Here is a 23,666-nt window from a genome sequence, read left to right as displayed (position 1 = left end):
CATTCTGTTCTGGTCATCCCGTTATAGGAAGGATTTGCAAGTTTTGGAGAGGGTGCAGAAGGTTTACCACTATGCTACCTAGGTTAAAGAGCATGTTTGATGAGGAAGAGATGAGCTAGCTAGAGCTTTTCTCTTTGGAGCGAAGGATGATGAGGTGACCTGATAGAGGTGTACAATACATTGAGAGGCATAGATCGAGAAGACAGCCAGAGACTTTTTCCCCAGGGCAGAAATGGCTTGTATGAGGAGCTTATTTATAGGATGATTGGAAGATAGTGGGGCCAGGGGATTGTGTCAGAGAACGTTTTTAACACAGTAGTAGAGACAGATAAATTAGAGATATTTCAGAGGAAAGCATCGGGAGATGTTAGAGGTTAAGTTTTATACAAAGAGTGGTAGGTACCAAAGGAGGTGTAAGGCACTCCTTCCCTCTGCTAGCCTCCAGGTCACCTTTGAGCAAGATGTACTACTACCTACTTAACCCCCCCCCCAGGATCAGGGTCACATGAAGCCATGGGAGCAGGTGGTGGATGGTTGTATGAGCAGCAGGTGCAAATCACAAATCCTGGTTATGTGACCACTGGTACCAGGCAGAAAATCTCTTAAGAGTATTGATAATGGCTGGGGTCACCCATCTTGTAAAGACACTGCCCAGAAGAAGGCCATGGCAACCCACTTATGTAGAAAAATTTGCCAAGAACAATCATGGTCATGAGACCATGATGGCTTACGTCAATACAATTCAGCACATGATGGAACGTGCTGCTGGGGTGGTGATAGAGGCAGACACAATACGAACATTTAAGATGGGCACATAGATGAAAGAAAAAGAACATACTGTTTTGTGTTTTATCTTGCATTCCATTCTGGTCATCCCATTATAGGAAGGATTTGGGAGATTTGTAGAGGGTGCAGATTTAACAAGATACCGTCTGGATTAGAAGGCATATGCTACAAGCAGAGACTGGACAAACTAGAATTGTTTTCTCTGTAAGATAAGCTGAGGAAAAACCTGATAGAAATTTACAGGATTATGAGAGACATAGATAGCTGGTATCTTTTCTCCCAGGTGGAAATATCTACTACTAGAGGACATGCATTTATGGTCAGTTCAAAGATGTGTGGGGCAATTTTCTTTTACTCAGAGGAATGCACTGCCAATGGTAGTGGTGGAGGCAGATCAGAAGCATTAAGTAGGCACATGGATGTGCCGAGAATAGAGGGATGTGGATATTGTGTAGACCAAGGGTTCCCAAGCTGGGGTCCATGGACCCTTTGGTTTATGGTAGGAGTCTATGGAATTTTTTTAAAAGGTTGGGAACCCCAGGTGTAGGCAAAGGATTAGTTTAGTTTGGCGTTTAGTTTACAGAACATTGTAATCTGAAGAGTCTGGTCTGTGCCACTCTGTTCTATGCTCTAAGACAGGGAATCCCAACTTTTTTTTTTGCTATGAGCCCCTACCAGTAACTGAGGGGTCCGTGGACCCCAGTGTGTGAACACTTGATCTAAAAGGAGTTGAGGCATAGATAGGGCCATAATTATAATGAATGGAGAACCAGGCTTGAATGGTTTCAGGCAATGGCTTTCATTTTCCAGATACAATTACTAATTTGACTATCTTTGTTTCTTTACCAACACAGGACTTCAAACATACCAAGTCTTTTGTCATCTGACATCTTGCGAAGAATGGTACATCCTTGAAGAATTCCAAACCACTTCTCCAATCCATAAAGAATATTGCATTTGGGACAATGGGGTAGATGTTGACACCACTCCCTCATTGCTGGCCTCCAGCATCTCCTTGAATTCCATTCCCATGTTTACTGGCCTTGCCTTCTGCTGTTGGGGCCCAGATACCCCCCTCCCTGTGCCCCCTGGCACCAGTGTAAGCTGTCCTAATATTTTGTCTGGTTCACTCACAGTTTCTGTCAGAGCAGGCTCACTTGATTTACTGTAAGGTGATGTATGACTGTTCACGATATTAATTGCCAGTCATCTTATTTACAAACCTGATGATTGACACCAACAGAAATTAAATATCAAAAGAGATTTAATCTTGGCTGGTAACTAGCTTTCATCCATTTTTGTCATTAAGTCACATGCAAAAACGGCTCTTTGGCCTAACTCATCCATGTGTCGCCCAAAGAGCTAGTCCCATCTTGCCTGCATTTGGCCCACAAACATCTAAACCTATCCATGTAAACAAAAAGGATCTGCCCAGTGCTATACACTCAGTGGCCAATTTATTAGGTACAGGAGTAGAACCCGGTGTGGCCTCCTGCTGTTATAGCCCTCCCAATTCAAGGTTTGACATGTTGTCCCTTCAGAAATTTAATTCTGCAAACCACTGTTGTAACGTGTGGTTATTATACTGTTGCCTTCCAGTCAGCTTGAACCAGTCTGGCCATTCTCCTCTGACCTCTCTCATTAATAGGGCATTTTATCTCACAGAACTGCCACTCACTGGATGTTTATTATTTTTTGCATCATTCTCTGTAAGCTCTATATACTGTTGTATGTGAAAATCCCAGGAGGAGATGCGGTTTCTGAGATACTCAAACCACCCCATCAGGCACCAACAATCATTCCATGGTCAGAGTCACTTGGATCACATTTCTTTCCCCATTCTGATGTTTGCTCTGAACAACAACTGAACCTCTTGACCATGTCTGCATGCTTTTATGCATTGAGTTGCTACTACATAATTGGCCATCTTAATAATTGCATCACGAGCCGGTGTACAAGAGTCCTTAATAAGGTGGCCACTGAGAGTACAGTCCATCGATTGGTAATGATCAGGATCCATTTTTACAGATATCCCCAAGTCAATTTTGACAGCAAATTAAACAATACACAAATAATATTTCCATACCTTCTCAATGTTGTAATAAATTGCATCCAAAAGCACGTAAGGCTGTTAAGGAAGAACGTTCACTAAAAAAGGTTGTGGGAACAACTGTCTCTACAAGCATTGTGCTTTTGAATTTATATGTTCATTTTCTGTCTATAAGCCAGGTGTTCATAACCTGGAGTTGACTTGTAGTCACGAGTAGCTTGGAATAATCTGCACCATCAGTGACCTTCAAGTGTCTTAATTTCTGTTTTGTGTACTTTGTTTTCTTATAAAGCTATTGGTTCACAAACAAGTTATGAGTATCAGAACACCAATGAACACTAGTTTTTCTATAACAATATTTAGAGAGCTCTAAATGAGAAAGACTACTCAGTGACCATTTTTTTTGTACTTCCTGAGTGTATGTTCATGGTCTGCTGTTGCTGTAGCCCTTCCACTTCATGATTTGACTTGTGTATTCACAGATGCTCTTCTGCACACCACTGCTGTAATGTGTGGTTATTTGAATTACGGTTGCCTTCCTGTCAGCTTGAACCAGTGTGGCCATTTTCCTCTGATTTTTGTTGTTTAAAAAAAGGTTTTTGTCCACAGAACTGCCACTCACTGGATTGATTTTTTTTTCTTTTTTTGCTTTTTGTACCATTCTCCATTAACTCTAGTGACTGCTATGCATTAATTTCCCAGGATAGCAGCAGTTTCTGAGTTTCTCAAATCAACCTGTCTGGTGCCTACAATCATTTCAGTCAAATTCACTTGGATCACATTACCCCATTCTGATGTTTGTACTGAACAACAATTGACTATGCCTGCATGCATTTATGCATTGAATTGCTGCCACTTGATTGACTGATTTGATATTTGCATTAAGCATGTGTACCTAATAAAGTGGCCACAGATTGTATGTGGGGTGAAATGTGAAGTCCTTCACTCTGAATTTAAATGACAAATTTGTTAATTTTGCACCATGTATAGACTGACAAAGCTATGGATAATTTGCACAAATCACTGAAAGCTAATTTCCATGTGCAAAATCGAACCAAAAAGCCAATGAAGCATTGTTATTTTGTTTTCAAGTGAGGTGTGTGAATTCAGACATGTTGCTTTGATTGGACAGAGCCTGAAACGCATTCTATTTTCAGAGTCCAGATGAAGGGTCTCCACCTAAAATAGTGACTCCCCATTTCTCTCCACAGACACTGCTTGGCTCATTGAGGTCCTTCAGTAGCTTGCTATTTACACCATGTAGAAACAGTATTCAATTTTGATCATATGACATAGAAGTAGAATTGGGCCATTTGGCCCATCGGATCTGCTCCATCATCATGGCTGATTTATTATCCCCCTCAACCCCAAACTTCTGCCTTTTCCCTGTAACCTTTGACACCTAACTAACCAAGAACCTGTCAATCTCCGTGTTAAATATACCCATTTTGGATGCCATTGGATTTGTAAGAATGACACAAGGCTTAATTGGTTGCATAAATTATTGCTGAGACTGGAGAATCCGAGCTTTAAGTAAAGATTTGGTAGGTTATAATTTTATTGCTTGGAACATAGAAGATTGAGGGAGATTTGATAGAGGTATGCAAAATTATAAGGGGTATAGGTAGGGGAAGCAGGCTTTTTCCACTGAGGTTAGGTGAGACTACAACCAGAGGTTCGTGGGTTAGGGGTGAAAGGTGCAGCACTTAAGGGGAATGAGGGGTAACTTCTTCACTCAGAGGGCTGTGAGAGTGTGGAATGAGCTACCAGAGCAAGTGGTGGATGCAGCTCAATTTCAATGTTTAGGAGAAGTTTGGAGAGGTACATGGATGGCAGGGGTATGAAGGGCTTTGATCTAGGTGCAGATTGATGGGAGTAGGCAGTTTAAATGGTTTGGCATGGACTAAATGGGCCAAAGGGCCTGCTTCTGTGCTGTACTTTTCTGTGACTCTAAATTTAGTTTGCAATTGCATTGTAGTTCAAAGAGTGATAATCAAAATGTCAAAAGAGATGTTATGGAGAGCTACAAACAATGTCATAATAATTCTTGGGGCATAGGAGCCAAAAATTAAGAACACAGATGGATCATTCAGGAGGGAAGGTAATTCGCAAATGGATAGTGGCAGGAAGCTAGAATTTACAGGTTGTGAATTGTGGCTTTGAAGGCAGAAATTAATTGGACAAGTTGAGAAATGGGGCATGTCATATACAATTGAACAAATATATTTGCATATTATTATCCATACCCAGTCAATTGTACTATCCATATTCCTCCCGTCCAAGACCATAAGACATTGGAGCTGGATTAGGCCATTCAGCTCCACCATTCCATAATGCCTGATTTATTATCCCTTTCAATCCCTTTCTCCTATAAAACTATACAACATAGGTGCAGAATTACAACATTGAAGCCAGGTTCTTGTATCTGGACTGACATCATATCGCTCTCATACTGCTTGTGTATGGACTGTTGTATGTTCCATTCTCCTACCTGACCAACAGTTACATTTTGCAGTTCTTAATTTTATACTGTATATCAAATGTCCAAGGCTGTTATAAATTGTACAAATGTGGTTTATAATTGACCGTAAACTACATGTGAGATTAAAGGCAGGAGTATCTTGTGTTGGGTCCACCCCAACAGTGTCATTGTTCTGGAATCCTGATGTCCCATCTGTATTTGAGAAACTTTCAGTATTTGCAGTGGCCCGAGTGTGAAACAGAACAATATTCCAAGAAAAAATCTCTACGGAATCAGTATTAGCAGGGAACCTCAAAAATATCAGTATTCCAGGGAAGACCCCTAGAATATAACATTTCTAGAGAGGTTCTGGAAATTAACAAGGAAAATCCCTCAGAAGTATCATTATTTGCATGCAGGCCCCCAGGATTAAGAATATTTGGTTATTATGTCCACATGAGCTCAGATAGACAGAAATGTATACAAGATTGTCAGAATTTGCAGAGGTATCCACACAGCAAACTTCAGATGTTTGCTACTGATACGTTTCTTATACAAGTCCTTCAAAAAAATGCCTATCAGTTTTTACTTAATGCAGGTGTGCCTTGTATATTTTCAACACTTTTTTTCAGTTTATTAACTTGAAATTATTTGAGTGCAAGCACTTTTATGTTTTGGGGGTATGTAACTTGAAAATGAGATAAATTATGTTGCTGTGCCTAATATCCAACAATTAAAAAAATAAGCACACTGTGCAATTTTAACTTGATGTCTATCTGCTAATGACATAACTCTTGACTTTTTTTGAACCTACTGTACCCTTAGCCACTTGTTTTTCTCTTTAACACAAATTAAACTCTACGTGGAACTTCCAGAGGTTGGTCACTGTGTGAAGATATTGCCTCCAAATACCGTCACATTTTCAGTCATGGCACAAGGGGAAATTCAGCCCATCAAGTTCATACTGGCTTCCAGCAGAGCAATTCCTATCAACTGCCGTGATTCCTTTTCCTAGTCAATTGAGAAGCCCTTTGGTCTGACCAAAAGTTGTTGCTCTGCCGCATTGAGATGTCCGTGGAGGAATGCCCCACCTGGCATATTCCGGGCTGCAGGAGTGCATGCTGAGGGCTGCACTACATCTTGGCGCAGCCACTGCAAGGGCACAGTGGAGAAGGAACACAGAGTAGGTTCTTCTGCTACTGGAGATGGAGGGACCAGGTTGGGGGAGGAAGCCCCACAATTATTGTGGTAGTATACTATATCAAGGAGCTACATAAAGTTATAGAAAAATACAGCACAGAAACAGGCCCTCCAGCCCATCTAATCTGTACTGAAACATTTAAACTGCCTTCTCCCATCCACCTGCTCCAGAGTCATAGCCCTCCATACTCCAACCATCCATGTACCTATCCAAACTTCTCTTGAATGAATCAAGCTCGAATGCACCACGTGCACTGGCAGCTCATTTCACACTCTCGTGACCCTCTGATGATATTCAGAAAACATCTTTTATTTATCTTTCAATAGGGGCCAAGATATTTGAGAAATTTTAAAACTATGCCTTGGAATTTTTGTTTTCAATGGCTACCATGATGTTGTTCTCAAGAGGTATTTCCAATAGTGTAGCTCTCCCTGTACATCACTATTCACCAGAATTTTTATGCTAAACTTTTTATGAAACAAATTTTATTTAGAGATATAGCACAATAAGCGGACCTTCACAATGCTCCCACGCTGCACGATTACACACGTGACCTACTAACCTACACATCTGTGGAATGTGGGAGGAAACCAGCAAACCCAGAGGAAGCAACCATGTTGCCCCAAAGCGGGCGGAAAATGGACATAGTGTGGACCTGTCTGCAGCTGGTGGCTGAAGATCCAAACAGTGTTTCCAAGTGGTCACGGGGAAGAACATACAAACTCCTTTTGGACAGCGGCAGAACTGAACCCACATCACTGGCACTGTAATTGCGTTACAGTAACCACTATGCTGCCATGTCTCTATACATTATTTCACAATGACCCACTCTGAAAACCACTAAATAACTGTCTGCCTTTGAGAATGAATGTCTACTAGGGTTCCCAGAGAATTTATTGTAAGAAAACCCAACTTGACCCCCTGAAAATGGTTGACCAAGACACATACAACTTCCATTATTAATACAATCTCCATTATGAACTCAATTTGTTCATGCAGGATTTTGCAACACAAAAGGCATTACTACTGTTTGCCATAGTTCCTCCAGCAGATTGTTTTTCCTGATCCCAGCATCTGCCATCTGAGACGTGAGATGCTGAAAGTCTTGAGACCGACGCTCAAAATGCTGGAGGAACTCTGCAGGTCAGGTAACATCTATGGAAGGGAATAAACAGTTGACATCTCAGGCTGACACCCTTCTTCATTCCTCCTAGAATATGGGTTTGTATCTACAGCCAGGAGCAAAATCCATTCATCTGGCTGAAGCAACCACATTGAACTTTTGTGTTAGCTAGCTTATCCTTCATGGGCTTAAAGTTCAACAGTCATTAGTTAGGACACTTAATTCCAGTTTTTCCAATACTACAAATTAATCAGGTACTGTAAATGGAGGGACATTATCAAATATTTATTTTATTTAGCAAAATCGTGCAGAAGAGGCTATTCTGGCCAAATGAGCCACGCCATCCAGCACCCCACCTTTTAACACCAGCTTAATCACAGGACAATCTACAATGACCAATTAACCCACATCTTTGGGTTGTGGGAGGAAACGAGAGCACCAGAGGAAACAAAGCAGTCAAAGGGAGAACGTACAGACTTCATACAGGCGGCACTGGAATAGAACTCTGAAATCAGATATAATAGTGTCGTATTAACTGCTACACTATCATGGCACCATTATAAACCCCCAAAGTTCATAAGAATTAATATTAAAAATTTCCCAGAGGAAGCTGCTGCTTTGTAGTGTGCGCTGTTACATAAAACTTCCTATTCTTGGGAACGTTGACTATGTCTGCTGGAGCTCCAAACAGTATACATACCTTAGTCAATGACTTTATAGTCAAGCAGACTCTCACACTATCTACAATACCAGTACTGTTCTGGAAGATGGGATATCTTTACAAGGCATCAGTAAAGTATTCCCATCTTTCAGAGTCAATAATACCACACTTTGTTCTCTCCACATTCCATAAGCACATAGTACCAGAATTAGGCCACTCAGCCCACCAAGCCTGCTTTGCGCATTCCCATCACTCCCCCCAGATTCCACCACCCACCTACGCATAGGGGCAATTTACAAAGGACAATTAACTTCTCAACTTGCACATTTCTGTGAGCAGGTGCTCCGGTTTCCTGCCACGTTCTAGAGGGAAGATGCAAACTAACACACAAACAGCGCTGGAGGTTAGAGTTGAACGGGGATCATCTGGAGCAGCGAGGCCGTAGTTTTATCTGTGCCACATAGTTACCAAGAGAGGTCATCTGGCAAGTATTACATTGTAAACATAAGAGATGCTGGAAGTCCAGATTAACGCACAGAAAATGCTGGAGGAACTCAGCAGCTCAGGAAGCATCTATGGAGAGGAATAAAAAGTCGACGATTCAGGCCAAGACCCTTCATCAGGACTTGGCCTCCACAGCTGTCTGTGGCAATGAATTCCACAAATCCACCACTTTCTGGCTAAAGAAAATCCTCCTCATCTCTGTCTAAATGGATGCCCCTCTACTCTTACGCTGTGCCCTCTGGTCCTAGACTCCTCCAACATAGGAAAAATCCTCTCCACATCCACCCTATCAAGGCCTTTCAACATTTGATAGGTTTCAATGAGATCTCCCCTTGATCTTCCGAATTCCAGTGAGTTCAGGCACAAGGCATTCAAACAGTCCTCATGCAGTAATCCTTTCAGTCCCGGAATCATTCTCATGAACCTCCCTTTACAATGGGATAAAGTGCAAACATGAAAATAAGAAAAGAATTTAGTTAAAAGCAAAATTAAATAAATAGGTTTTGAGTTGGTGTTTAGAAGGGTCACCTGACTCTGCATCCCTTAGTTTTAGGTATTGAGTTCCATTGTTTAGGAGGGTAATTAAATAAATCTGACCCGCCAATTATCTTTTGAGGGAGATTGTTTAAAGAGACCTGGTGGAAGAAGAGTAAAGAGCTCGAGAAAGATTATAAAACAAAAGCGATTCTGTGATGCACTCAGGTCCCAGGCCATTGAAAACTTTTAAAACAAGTAAGAGAATTTTAAAATCAATTCCACAACATACAGAAAGCCATTGCAAAGTAACACACACAATGCTGGAGGAACTCAGCAGGCCAGGCAGCAACCCACGGAAAAAAGTATAGTCGGCGTTTCAGCCCGATGGTCAGCACAAATATCAATGTCTGTCAGCAAGGGGCTAAGCAGGAGGAGTGAAGCAGTTGTTCTCTCGGTGGGACATTATTCTGTCCTGCAGGATGGGAAGTAGCATACATCATGTCTATAAACACTGGCGGCTGGATTATTCCCAGCAATGCCAGGCGAGGGTGTTGAGCCAGATAGAAAGCCGAAGATAATAGCCTCCAACATGACAGTATCAACATTGATTTCTCTAACATCTTGTAATTTCTCCTCCTTCCCTCTTTTGAACTTACAGTCTTTTAACATCTTGGACTATTTTTTACTGTGCCCATAGTCTGTTTTTTTTTTATCAATTATGCTATTGTTTGCACTGTTGTAACTAAATGTTGTAATTATGTGGTTTTTGTGCAGGTCTTGTAGCTTTAGTTTTTGGTCTTGTTTTTGTCTGGTGGATTTGGAGCTCCTTTCTGGGGAACGCGCTAGATGGTAGCGCGATATTAATATGCAGCAGCCTCTCCGGACTCTGGATTGGGGATTGCCAAACGTTACGTGGATTTTCTGGTGTAGTCTGTTTTGCCATATGCTTTTGTGATATCATTCTGGGAGAACGTTGTCTCATTTTTTAACTGCATTGCATTTGTGGTTTCTAAATGACAATAAACTGAATCTGAATCTTTTTCCATTCCCCATCTGGTTCCCCTTTCACCTCACCTACCTCTGGCTCCTCTTCTCCTTCCCTTTCTCTCATGGATAGTCCACTGTCCTCTCCTATCAGATTCCTTCTTCTTAACCCCTTCACCACTTCCTTCTGTCATCTCCCAGCTTCTCACTTCATCCATCTTCCCCCTCACCTGATCTCACCTATTACCTGCCAGCTTGTACTTCTTCCCCTCTCCCCACCTCCTGATTCTGGATTCTTCCACCCTCCTTTCCAGTCCTGATCAAGGGTCTTGACCCAAAACATCAACTGTTTATTCCCCTTTGTAGATCCTACCTGGCCTGCTGAGTTCCTCCAGCATTTTGTGTGTGTTGTTTAAGATTTCCAGCACCTGCAGAATCTCTTGAGTTTATAATAAAAACTTAAACATGGAACCATGCCCAGTTTATAAGGGAGATAAATTATACAATCAACATGACGAGGTAAGATCGTAATCCAAGAGAATTTATTAAATTACAATTTTACAGCCTCGGGAAATGACGACGAAAAGACAATTCCTTTTTCTGGAAACTAATCACTTGCTGACTTCTTCAAATTTTGGTTCTAAAGAGAAAAAACAAGTTGTAAATTGAAAAAATTCATAAATAACAATGTTTATATTCATGTAACTATATGAGTGTCTCCCTTCCCCTCTGGAGTAACTATGAATCCCTCTGTCTGTAATGGGCTGCTTAATACAGAACCACCAGATAAAGAAATGAACTCTGACTCTCAAACTGGTCAAGTTATATTCTTGGTACCTGGGAGACATCCAGGAGCCTGTGTACTCATAGCTTATGCCACTGAGAACACCTTACCCTCAAATTTAAAATCTGGGAACTTCTCAAGATCTCCTCCACCATAGAGTCGCTGCAACTTGGTTATCTCCTGCTCCATGTTCTTCTGAAACTCTGGGCCAGCATCAACAACGCCACCAGCTTTCCTGTACAGGGAAGGGATGATGCACGTTAGTTATCGTGCCGTCGTCCATCAGTGTAATCAGCACATTAATGGCTATAATTTATTTATTTAGAGATACAGTGCAGAACAGGCCCTTCTGGCCCAACGAACCACACTGCTCAGCAACCCACCTATTTAACAGTAAACTAATCACGGGATAATTAACCTACTAACTGCCATATCTTTGGACTGTCGGAGGAAACAGGAACACCTGGATTGAACTCTGAGATCCGATGCCCTGAACCTTAATAGTGTTGTGATAACCACTAGTCACAGAACACAGAAATACATCGCTCAATCCACCACGATTGTGCCGGTCATCAAGTAAATGTCTAAACTAATACCATTTCCCATCATTTCACCTGTAGCCTTTTATGTCATTGCATTGCAAGTAGTCTTCTAAATATTTTGAGAGCACCTGTTTCCACTATCTGCTTCCACTGTTAAACAACAAAAACAAGATTTTCTTTTGTTTTAACAACTTTACTTTCTCCTTTCGCATTACAAGACAGCCACTGTCTTACCCACCATTCTGCCACAACCACCACCCTCGTACGCATGCCTGCTACAACAATAACAGCACGGAGGTTGCTGTCTGCACTGGGCCTTGATGAAAAGAGCAAGAACCATGCAGCATGCAGGATGGGGGAGGAAGCAGAACGAGCCTCTCGCTGGATATGGAGCAGGCGAGAGTTGAGCTGGAAATCAGGAGCAGATGGGCAGTGACTTGGCCACCACCGCTGATCTGCCAACTGGAGAGTGCAGTGGTTAAGGGTTGAAACACTAAGAAGGTTGGGCACCACCTGATGACATCTGCCCCTGGCCAAAGGCTACAGTTACCTCACCAGGTAACAGAAGAGAGCACCCTAGTGTATGATGCAAGATAGGCACGTTAATATAAGGGAAATGGAAGGATATGGGCATCGTGTTGACAGAGCAGATTAGTTAGGCTTCCCATTTGATTACTACTTTAATTAGACCAGCACGATATTGTGAGCCGAAAGGCCTGTTTCAGTGCTGTACAGTTCTATGTTCCAGGCCACTATCAATTTGACATACCTGGGATCCTGTGGCTGAAGTACTTGTTGCACTTTTTAGAAAATATCACTGTCTCTTCCCATTTTGGGACAAAAGGTGCTAAGCTTAAGAGACCATTTTAGTTCAATTCACTCACTTGCTTTTAACGTCATAGTCACGAATCTTATCAATGAAGAGCTTCTGGATGGGGTCGAGATTCTTGGTCTTGTTGAAGGCAATGGCCGTGAAGCCGATGTTCCGCTGGAGTTGAAGGGAAAGGGCAGACCGTAGGGCCGTGGAGAACCGGAAGAGGCGTTGGAGAATCATGGCGGCGTGGCTGAGCAGGTAGGAGTTTGCACTGTCAACAGTAACAAAAGATCCCTGTAGAAAATGCACTGGGACAGGCAGGCAGCCATCCAATTTATTCACAATGAAAATATATACAAAAAGAACAGTACAAAACTTTGTATTCATGCTCAATACATTTTTAAAAGCATAGTAAAGCCGCCAGCAAAATCAAGGACCCTCCCCCACCCATTCTCTCCTCTCCTATTGGCCTGAAAGAATATACTATCAGACTGTTAGATGACTATTAAATGGTTCCCTGGTACGCTAAGATGGACTCGCAACTTCACAATCTACCTCGTTTTGACCTTGTACCATTATGAAAGGGTAGTCAAAACTGCCAACGCATCACCAGCACCAGCCTGCCCACCGTCAAGGACATATATACAGAAAGGTACCGGACAAGGGCCAGTAGCAACATGAAGGATCCCACCCACCCTGCTCATGAACTGTTTGTCCCACTCCCATCCGGGAGGAGGCTAAGCAACATCCATGCCAGGTCGGCCAGACTCAAAAACAATCACTTGCCCCAAGCAGTAAGGCTGATCAACACCTCCACCTACGAACCCACCCCTCCACACCCCAACCACCACTACTTTATCATTGTTACTCTGGATCTGATGCAGCACAAGCAAAGCACAATATAAATACAAAGGAAAGCTTATAAACATTGATTGTATGTCAATAATGTGACATTAAACTCACTAGTGTCTGTACTCCTGTGCCTAGCGTCACTTTATGGATATGTATGTAAGCTGGCTTATGTATTTATATTTATTGTTTTCTTTATCTTATTGTGTCTTTTGTGCTGCATTGCATCCAGAATAACAATAACTTTGCTCTCTTTTACATTTGTGTGCAGGAAAATTAAACTATCTTGAATCTTACCGTCTACCTGAATCTCTGTATCGGTTATACTTTATTCTGCATTGTTATTGTTTTTATATTGTATTATCTCAATCCTGTCTGATGAATTGATCTGTATGAACAGTGCGCAAGAGGTTTTCAATGTGTCCCGATAATAAACCAATTCCATTCACTAGCCTCTAACTTCCATAGCTTATTTCCTGTCACTGGTATGCTAATTAGCTAGGCAAACCATTCTTTCCAACACCAGGAAGACCAGCAGTCATTATCACGATGTAAAGAAATAAATAGGATTGATTTTTATAATACTTCAACCAGCTTCTTTCAAAGGCAAATCAAGGAGGCTAATTCAGGCTGTCTGTGACTTGCGGATCAGCAGGCTACACTCTCAATTCCAATCAGCAAGTCTCATATTCACCTCACGCTTTACAAAGTCGGCAATCATCGATCGGGGTGCAATTTCACTATTGTCTATAAGGAGTTTGTAGTTTGTACATTCTCCCTGGGCTCCCTCCAATTGCTCTGGTTTCATCCCACATTCCAACTATGTAGAGGTTAGTAGGTTAATTAGTCACATGGGTGTAACTGGGCTGGCACGGGCTTGTTGTGCTGGAAGACGTATGGGTTAGGCAGTTGTGGGCATGCCACGTTGGCACTAGAAGTGAGGCTACACTTGTGGCCTGCCCAAGCATATCCTCCAACCAGTTGCTCATCGACAAACGATGCATTTCACCGTAAGTTTCAATGTACAGTTTAAGAAAAAGTTAGTGAACCCTTTTCAATTACCTGATTTTCTGTATTAATTACTCATAAAATGTGGTCTAATCTTTATCTAAGTCACAATTGTAGATAGGCACAATCTACCTAAAGTAATAACATACAAACATTTGTAATAATTCTCGTCAATACTTCTGGGATAATGCCTTCTACAAAAGCTATTTGGAGTCAGGTGATCCAATCAATGAGATGAGAGTGTTGTGGGTTGTAGAGGTACCCTGTCCTTTTAAAAAGAAACACAAAGTCAGGTTACTGATAGAGCCTGTTCTTCTCAAGAAAGATCTGTTTACATGCACCATGAAAACAACTTTCAGAGGACCTGTGAAGAACTGTAGAGATGCATGAAGCTGGAAAAGATTATAAAAGCATTTCTAAAGTCTTAAGTGTTCATCAGTCCAGAGAAAGAGAAATTGTCTACAAATGGAGGAAATTAATACTGTTGCTACTCCTCCTAAGAATGGGCATCCAGCAAAGATCACACCAAAAGCACAATGTGCAATGCCGAAGGAGGTGAAAAAGAACACATGATAACAGCAAAAGACCTGCAGAAATCTCTAGAACTTGCTGAAGACTCTGTTCATGTGTCCACTATCAGAAAAACACTGAACAGGAATGGCGTTCACAGAAGGACATCACGGAGGAAACCATACTCTCCAAAAAACACATTGCTGCATGTCTCAAGTTTGCAAAAGACCACCTGGATGTTCCACAACGTTTCTGGGGCAATGTTCTGTGGACAGATGATAGATGAGACAAAAGTTGAACTTTCGGCAGAAATGAACACCACTATGTTTGGAGGAAAAAGGGCAGTGCACACCAACACCAAAACCTCATCTCAACTGTGAAGCATGGTGGAAGGAGCATCATGGTTTGGGGCTGATTTGCTGCCTCAGGGACTGGACAGCTTGCAATCGTTGAGGGAACAATGAATTCAAAATTGTATAAAGACATTTTACAGGAGAATGTCAGGGTAGCAGTTCGCCACTTGAAGCTCAATAGGAGTTGGAAGAAGCAACAATGATTCAAAACACAACAGCATATCAACAACAGAATTGTTTAAAAAGAAGAAAACTTGTGTTTTGGAATGGCCAAGACAGAGTCCAGACCTTAACCCAATTGAGATACTGTGGCATGACTTGAAGAGGGCTGTTCATGCTAGGTATCCCAGAAATATTGATGAACTGAAACCATTTTGCATGGAGGAATGGTGTAACATTCCTTCTCACCATCGTGCAAGTCTGACCAGCAGCTACAAGAAACGTTTGGGGGAAGTTCTACCAATTATTAAATACAAGGGTTCACATACCTTTCCCAGTCTGGACTGTGAATGATTAAACAATATGCTCAATAAAGACATGAAAAGTACAACTGTTTGTTTGTTATTACTTCAGGCAGATTGTGTACATCTATTATTGTGACTCAGATGAAGATCAGTCAACATTTTATGAGTAGTTAATGCAGAAAATCAGGTAACTGCCAAGGGTTCACAAACGTTTTTTGCAACTGTACTTGACAGATAAAGCTCCATTACATTATGTAAAGTTAATCCTGATCTTGAAGGCTGTCTACATAAAGTTTGCACGTTCTCTTTCCCGCCAAGTACTCCAGCTTCCTTCTACCTCCCAAAGCTAACTGGCCTCTGTGAGTCACCACTGATGGTAGATCAAGAGCAAAAAGAATCTAAAGGGGAGATGGGAGACATGAGAGACAGAAGAATTTGCAGGGGTGAGGATAGAAGATGAGAGGGAATGCAAGGAATGGGACTCTTCCCCTCGAGTTTGCAAGGATTGAATGGGCCAAGCAGCCTCCTTCCAAGATCTAGGCAAGATTCTCAGTTAGAGACCTTTGGTTTGGACAGCAGCTTTGTTCCCTGGGTTCCTCATCCAAGCAGATACAGGTTTTCCCCCGCTATCCGAAGGTAGAGCATTCTTATGAGACCGTTTGTAAACTGACATGTCGTAAAGCAAAGAAGTAATTACCATTAATTTATATGGGAAAAATTTTTGAGTGTTCCCAGACCCAAAAAATAACCTACCAAATCAAACCAAATAACACATAAAACCTAAAATAACACTAACATATAGTAAAATCAAGAATATGATATGATAAATATACACCCTATATAAAGTAGAAATATTGTAGGTACGGTGTAGTTTCACTTATCAAAATCGGGAAGACAGCGAGCCAAAATCGATGTGGAGAGAGAAAAAAAAAATCGGCACATACACGCATGTGCATGTACACGCCTACGCACGTACAACTGCCCACAAAAGGCTTCACGGTCATTGTAGTCTTTCTTGGGGTAAAAAAATGTATAAAGCAGGTGTCTTTTTTCGTAAAAGCAAGAATCCTCTTTGGTTAGCGAAAACAGGTACTAATGTAGGTCTTTCGTAACAGCGAGTTGTCGTAAAATGAACGTTCGAAAAGCGGGGGACACCTGTACACCAAATAACTGAACCTCTGCTAACTCTCATCACCTATGGCTAACAGGAGTTTGCTGTGTGCAAATTGGCTGTTGCATTCTACGCTGCAAGAGTTTCTGCTCTTCCAATAAAAATTCCTCCAGCCATAAGGCACTACAGAAATACAAGCCTTCCCTCTCATTGCTTTGAATTGTGATAGTTGCTAATCTCATGATTGTTTGTTGGTTTTTTGGGTCGTTTGTGTGTTGATTGATTGAGATACAGTGCAGAATTGGCACTTCAGGCCACACCAACCAACAACCCCTGACCTAATGCTAGCCTAATCACAGGATAATTTTTGCAATGACAATAAACCTACTAACCGGACTGTGGGAAGAAACCGGAGCACCCGGAAACACCCACACACACACACGGAAAGGAGATACAGTCTGCTTACAGATGATGTTGGAATTGAACTCTGAACTCCGACATCCAAAGTTCTAATAGCATCGTGCTATAATATACGCTACCGTGGCATCCTAAGTCTTCAATTGTGCATGCACATAAAGATACATTTTTTAAAAAACTTTTAATTGCAGCATTATGTAGTAAAATTCAACCATTACAAAAAAAATTGCATAAATATTGGGGGAGATGCAAGAGGACGAAGGGGTGATAAAGACAGCTTTGGAATAGATCAAATCTCACATTAAATCCTGTTAGTAGATCAAAAGACAAGGGGAGTTTCATTGCACTAAGGAAGTCACTCAGTCCATGGCCATCCCACAATGGACCCTATGATACAAATAAATCTAGTTCAAGGCCTAAGGTCAAATACTTTTCATTTATTGATTCTGGCCTGACAGTCAAAGTCTCTACAATTTCTTACCCAATTATTTATTTGAGGATACAGTGCGCAACTGGCCCTTCCAGTCCCACGAGCCACACCACCCAACAACCCACCCCTTCGACCCTAGCCTAATCACATGACAATTTACAATGACCAGTTAACTTCCTAATCAGTCCGTCTTTGGGTCAGGGGGAGGACTTACAAACTTCTTACAGGGTCAGAACTAAACTCCAAGCTTCAACACCCCAAGCTGTGATACACCATGTGAAAATTTGTTTAACAAATTAAATCCAAGTCTGTAGCTATCAGCACACTGCTCTTCTTTGGTCCAGGTCTGTTTGCAGAATAGCAATTTAATCTGACAATTTAGAACAAGCTTTCATTTAAGTAAAAGACATTTAACCAGCAAACATCTCACAGTCCTTAGACACTATCACACACAGAAAACAGGATTCCTCTATTTCCCCTTTCAATGTTGCTTCACCATTCAACATCTCTTCCAACCCCATGGCATATGTCATGAAATTTGTTGTCTTGAGGCAGCAGTACATTGCAATACATAATAAAACTATAAATTACAATAGTATATGGAAAAAAGAAAATTAAATAAGTAGTGCAACGAGAGGAAAATAGTGAAATAATGTTCATGGGTTCATTGTCCATTCAAAAATCATCCAATCCTAGTCCACCATTTAATGTGATCTATGCTGACCTCAAGTGCTCTTCTATGCCATTTCAAACAGATAGTTTCAGTTTTATACCTGTAATCTGAACTCGCTATACATATCCTCAGATTCCACCAATACCCCAATTCCTGTCTTAATTACACCCAAAATCTAGCACACATAAATACCTTGAATGCCGCAGAAATACTTAGCTGTAGAATCATGCAATCAGCAAGCCCCGATAAGAAGGGGGCATCAGGAACACATTCCCAGCTTCTCCCTGCCCCACCACTGGTCACTCCTGCCCCACTGATACAGTATGTCCACCCACTCCTTCTGTACCCCCCAGTGACTCTATCACAGTAGCAACATACAAGCCACTATTAAAACACAGAACAGACAACAAACACAAGATAACCAAACAAATTTATCCTTCCCCTCAGTCCCAGGACCCACAGCCGCCCTGACACTCACCTTGTCCTCGCTGCCTGCACTGAGGCATGCTGGGAGAAGGAGCAGAGAGTAAATATCTAACCATTAAAATCATTATAGATGTCATAATCCGCACACTATTGCAAAAATGAATTACAGTATAAACTGTAGGTTAAAAATAGGCTTCAACCGTTATCCCCCCCTCCCAATTCATCCATGAACCGGAAGTGCTCTGAGAGCAGAATTAAAACATCGCATTATTTTTATTTATTTAAAACGTTAATTCTTCGGTAACGATGATGTACGACTTTTTCACCAGAGAATGATTAATTAATGAGTAGAAGTGTGACAGGGAGATTAAGGTTGGCCAAGGGGCAATTTACGTCACTGTTCCGGAAATGGAGGTGTGGGTTTCCGGTTGTCCACGGCGAGCGGGCGAGTGGATTGTCGCATCAAAAATAAAAAGTAGAAGTCCGTGGTGAAGAGGTGGAGGGCGGTAAGTGGGATGCGGGCCTGGGTCTGTTCCCGCGAGGAGGTAGGGGCTTTGAAGGGTCGGTATCGGTTCCACAGTGGTGGAGGCAGGACCTGAGCGTCAATGGTTGGGGAGGGAAGGGGTGAATTCCACCATCCTATCCCTTATTCTTCCAGACTGAGGGGCGGGAGGGGGACGAGGAAGGGAGGGAATGAATCCCCCCCCTCCATACTGAGGGGGCGAGCTGAGTGAAGGAGGGGTGCCTGTCCCCATGGACTGAGGGGAGGGCAATAGACGTTCCATGACCCCTTGCTCCATATGGGTATGTTAACGCCTGACTCCACACACGCTCATCTCCGCCTCCAGCCCGCCCCTGAATGCCTGGGTTGTTGTTCCTCTGCTGATCGGGATGGGTGAGAAGAGTGTCCCAGGAGTCTCGAGTCTGTCTCTGTTGGGGTAGGATTTCAACTTTTCCACCTGTGGACAGATAGATGATAGGCGTTTGTCAGTGTTGGCATCCTGGGATCAGAATCAGAATCGGGTTTAATATCACTGGCAAATGTCGTGAAATTTGTTATTTTGCAGCAGCGGCGCAGAGCAATCCATAATAATAAAAACTGTAATTTGAAATATATGTATATATTTTTAAATTATTATTTTTAGAAGGAAAAATAATGAGGTAGTGTTCATGGATTCATTGTCCATTCAGAAATCTTGTGGCAGAGGGGAAGAAGCTGTTCCTGAAACGTTCAGTATGGTCTTCAGGCTCCTGTTCCTCCTCTTTGATGGTGAGGGCATGTCCTGGATGATGGGGTGTTTGATGATGGATGTTGCCATTTTGAGGCATCGCCTTTTGAAGGTGTCGTGGATACTAGGGAGGTTGGTGGCCGCGATGGAGCTGGCTGAGTTTACAACTTTCTGCAGCTTTTTCTGATCATGTGCCGTGGCCCCTCCATACCTGACAGTGTCTGTCCTTGTACTAGTACCCTGTACTAGTGAGTTGAGGCAGACTGGAGTTGATGCAAGTTACCTGAGCTGTTGATGGTTGGATTACTGGATTTAGCTGTGCTCCTACTGCAGGGAGGACAAGGCAGTTTTCAGGACTGAGAGGGGCAGGGGAATGGCAAGAAAGGGAGCTGAGATGAAAGTAATCTCAAACTTGGAAATAAGCAACTATGAACATCTAACCCTCCAGGGTAGTTATTTTCTGAGGTATCCAACGTATGTATGCAGCATACAACCCTGAGATTCATCTTCCCCCACAGACAGCCACATTTCAAAGAAAACCAGGGAAGCCGATCAAAGAAAAACACTAACCCCGCACCAAAAAAAATAGTGTAAACAGCAAGAAAAAACAGAATTAGAAAACACAGAATCGAAAGGCGTCCAGGCATATTCTGTTCAGTTCAGTGTTCATTATCTGTAGGCCGCCCCAGTTCAAATTCACCCAAAATAGCAACCAGAAAGCCGTCATATCGTGGACTACAGAGTCCAATCCACAGACTGAGCCGATTAAAACTTGCCCAGGAACCAGAACCCTTGCACCAACCTCCAGGTGGAAACTTGATTTCAATTCTTGAATGGCTCATCTTTGATTCCGAGACTTCCCCAGATGGAGACACTCCAAGATTCAAGATTGTTTAATGTCATTTCGAGAACTCAAGTGTAAAAGAGAATGAAATAATTGTTATTCCGGATTCAATATAGCACAAAAGAAACAATAAGATAAAGAACACAATGAAAAAACACAAAAAATATAAATGTATGGGATAACATATAGATTTATTGTATGTCCATAAAGTGATGCTAGGCACACAAGTGTTTGTAAGGTGACTGACGGGAAATGATAAAGTAGTGATGTTGTGTGGGTTAGCAGGTGGAGGTGTTAATCAGCCTTACTGCTTGGGGAAAGTAACTGTTTTTGAGTCTGTTGGTCCTGGCATAGATGCTACATAGCCTTCTCCCTGATGGGAGTTGGACAAACAGTCCATGAGCAGGGTGAGTGGGATCCTTCATGATACTACTGACCCTCTTCCAGCCATGGGAAATGGCTTCTTTCTATGAGCTCATCTTCAGTCTCCTAAACTCTATGTCAAATTAGTCTTGTCTTGATTTCTTCTGAATGACTACCTGGAATGTAGTCAATGTACACATCTAGTTGATGCATGACAAGGGGCATATGATTGCTTGGAGAAGGTGGGAGTTTATGTCTGTGGATACTGCCAAGGTCGGAAAGTTACAGTTGTGAGCAGTGACTGGCCGGTTTGGGATCATGTTCGCTAGAATAAAGGGGACTGCAGGAAGAATAACTGATGAGTATGAAATTAGAAGAGAAGACAAAAGAGCCCATCCCTTTGGCAGAGGTCAGTAACCAGGTTGTAAGTGACCAACAGCCAAGCACTGATCCGTGTGGCATTCAACTATGAATCATCTGCTGATTTGTTGTGTACATTTGGGAATTACAAAATGCTTCTTCAAATGTTTGCCTATTGACAAACCTTTTTCCAAATCTATTTTGGTGAGCTCACCCCAGATGATTGGTTTTATTTCGGCTTCTACCTTGCGGGTACATTATGATGAAAATGCTATTTAACTATGTCTCAGTACACAACACAGAATCTAGGATTGCTCATTCCGTTGCTGGTTCAATGAGGTAGTGGTCCAGAAAACAACCGAATGAGCTCATCCATCAAACTACATTTGTCAGTTTGATTAGCCCAATCTGTTTGACAGTTAATATAATTGTTTTACTGTAGATATACATCCTTTTTTATTATAGCTCTTTTCAGTGATATAGTTTCTGTGGGTGGGTAGCAGGGTGGAGATGCGTCTCTACCAAAGGAGGTGTAAGGCATTCCTTCCCTCCACTAGCCTGCAGGTCACCCTTGGCCAAGGTGTAGCTCCTGCTTAATCCCCCTGCCTCACCAACCAGTCAGGGTCATGTGAAGCCAAGGGAGCAGGTGGTAGATGGTCATGTGAGCAGCTGGGCATTATCGCAAGACATAGTTATGCGACCGCCGATGCCAGGCAGACAATCTCTGAAGAGCATTGGTATTGGCTGGGTTCACCCATCTTGGAAAGACATTGCCCAGAAGACAATGGCAAACCACCTGCACAGAAAAATTTGCTAAGAACAATCATGATCATGGAAAGGCCATTTCATATGACATGGTTATATGAGCGAACAAGCTTCTGTGGTAGTAAACACAAAATACTCTGCAGATGCTGGGGTCAAAGCAACACGCACAACACACTGGAGGAACTCGGCAGGTTGGGTATCATCCGTGGAAACGAACAGTCAACATTTTGGGCCGAGACCCTTTGTCAGGACGGAAGAGGGAGGGGGCAGAGGCCCTATAAAGAAGGTGGGGGGAGGATGGGAAGGAGAAGGCTGGTAGGTGCCAGGTGAAAAACCAGTAAGAGGAAAGATCAAGGGGAGGGGAAGCAGGGAGGGGATAGGCAAGAAAGGTGAAGAAGAAATGTAAGGGGAAAGCACTATGGGTAGTAGAAGGAGGCAGAACCATGAGGGAGGTGATAGGCAGCTGGGGGAGGAGGCAGAGTGAAATTGGGATAGGGGCAGGTCAGGGGAGGGAATTACCAGAAGTTGGAGAATTCAATGTTCATGACATTGCCCCCTCCCTCTTCAGTCCTGCAAAGGGTCTTAGACCAAAATGTTGACTGTTTGTTTTCACGGATGCTGCCCGACCTGCTGAGTTCCTCCAGCGTGTTGTGCGTGTTGCTTCTGTGGTAGGTTTTGACCAAGGGGCAGCTTGGTAGCGCAGCAGTTAGTGCAACACTTGCAGTGCCAGCGATCACCAATTGGAGTTCAGTGCTCACTGTTGTCTCTAAGGAGTTTGCATGTTCTGCCTTTTACCTTGTGCATTCCTTTGTCTGCTCTGGTTTCCTTCCACATTCCAAAGATGTACGGGTTTGGGTCAGTGAGTTCTGAGCACATGGGAAGCATGGCGACACTTGCGGGCTGCTCCCAGCACATCCTCAGACTGTGTGGTCATTGATGCAAAATGCTGTAGTTCACTGTATATTACATATGATAAAGCTAAACTTCAAAATCTTTAGCCAGTAATTACTCTCATTAGTATCTCTATCCTCTTTTACTGATTCCACTTGCTGTGGTTCCAAATCAATTTCATTCCTTGCAGCTGCCTTAACACGATAACCAACCTCAAATCTATCAATTTTATTTATTCTTTTTGAATGTGATGTAACCTTGTATTTCATTTCCAGCCATGCATCTATAGCTCTCTAATTGTTTTTGAAATGTCTTGTCCTTTGTGACATACTTCAGGGGAGAAGTTTGGCTAGCCTCCTTCCAAATTTCTCTTAAGCTTTAGATGAACTCTGATCATAACTGCCTTTGCTTTCTGTGGTACCAGTAGTGTGCAACTGGCTGCTATATTTCTTACAGTGGTCATATATCTGAAGTGCACTATTCACCATGAAATTAGAATCCACTTTATCAATACTGACATATTTCATGAAAGCTGAAGTTTTGCGGGAGCAGTACAGTGGAATATATATTAAACAATGAACACGAG

General features: G+C 42.3%; 3 protein-coding genes across 7 annotated transcripts in view; 2 read left to right on the top strand and 1 right to left on the bottom strand.

Annotated features, from left to right (window-relative positions):
- Positions 1-6,171, top strand: part of LOC140727493 (junctional adhesion molecule B-like) — an 82,394-nt gene extending 76,223 nt beyond the window's left edge. The window contains exon 10 of the mRNA XM_073044849.1: positions 1,641-6,171. Within this exon, the coding sequence (XP_072900950.1) occupies positions 1,641-1,673 (33 nt within the window). The 3' untranslated portion in view covers positions 1,674-6,171. The remainder of the gene's footprint in view (positions 1-1,640) is intronic.
- Positions 6,172-10,767: 4,596 nt separating this feature from the next.
- atp5pf (ATP synthase peripheral stalk subunit F6) lies at positions 10,768-18,797 on the bottom strand. 2 transcript variants are annotated; one of them, XM_073044847.1, is made up of 4 exons: positions 18,681-18,797; positions 12,458-12,658; positions 11,142-11,266; positions 10,768-10,887 (listed from the first exon to the last, which is right to left on the bottom strand). In XM_073044847.1, exons 2-4 carry the CDS (start codon positions 12,625-12,627, stop codon positions 10,859-10,861), a joined length of 324 nt encoding a protein of 107 aa, XP_072900948.1. In that variant the 5' UTR covers positions 12,628-12,658; positions 18,681-18,797; the 3' UTR covers positions 10,768-10,858. The 2 variants fall into 2 exon arrangements, with proteins under 2 accessions (XP_072900948.1, XP_072900949.1); XM_073044848.1 differs by lacking the exon at positions 18,681-18,797 and adding an exon at positions 17,400-17,424.
- Positions 18,798-19,024: 227 nt separating this feature from the next.
- gabpa (GA binding protein transcription factor subunit alpha) overlaps positions 19,025-23,666 on the top strand; it is an 83,581-nt gene continuing 78,939 nt past the window's right edge. For 3 of the 4 annotated variants that reach the window (XM_073044846.1, XM_073044842.1, XM_073044845.1), the window contains exon 1: positions 19,025-19,134. The gene's annotated coding sequence lies outside the window, so the exon portion shown is untranslated. Of the gene's footprint in view, positions 19,135-19,528; positions 19,567-23,666 lie in introns of those variants that run through there. The other variant, XM_073044843.1, reaches the window with a different exon arrangement.

The sequence above is a fragment of the Hemitrygon akajei genome, chromosome 5, assembly GCF_048418815.1.
Source record: "Hemitrygon akajei chromosome 5, sHemAka1.3, whole genome shotgun sequence".
NCBI classification, from domain to species: Eukaryota; Metazoa; Chordata; class Chondrichthyes; order Myliobatiformes; family Dasyatidae; genus Hemitrygon; species Hemitrygon akajei.
This window is presented reverse-complemented; position numbering and strand designations above follow the sequence as displayed.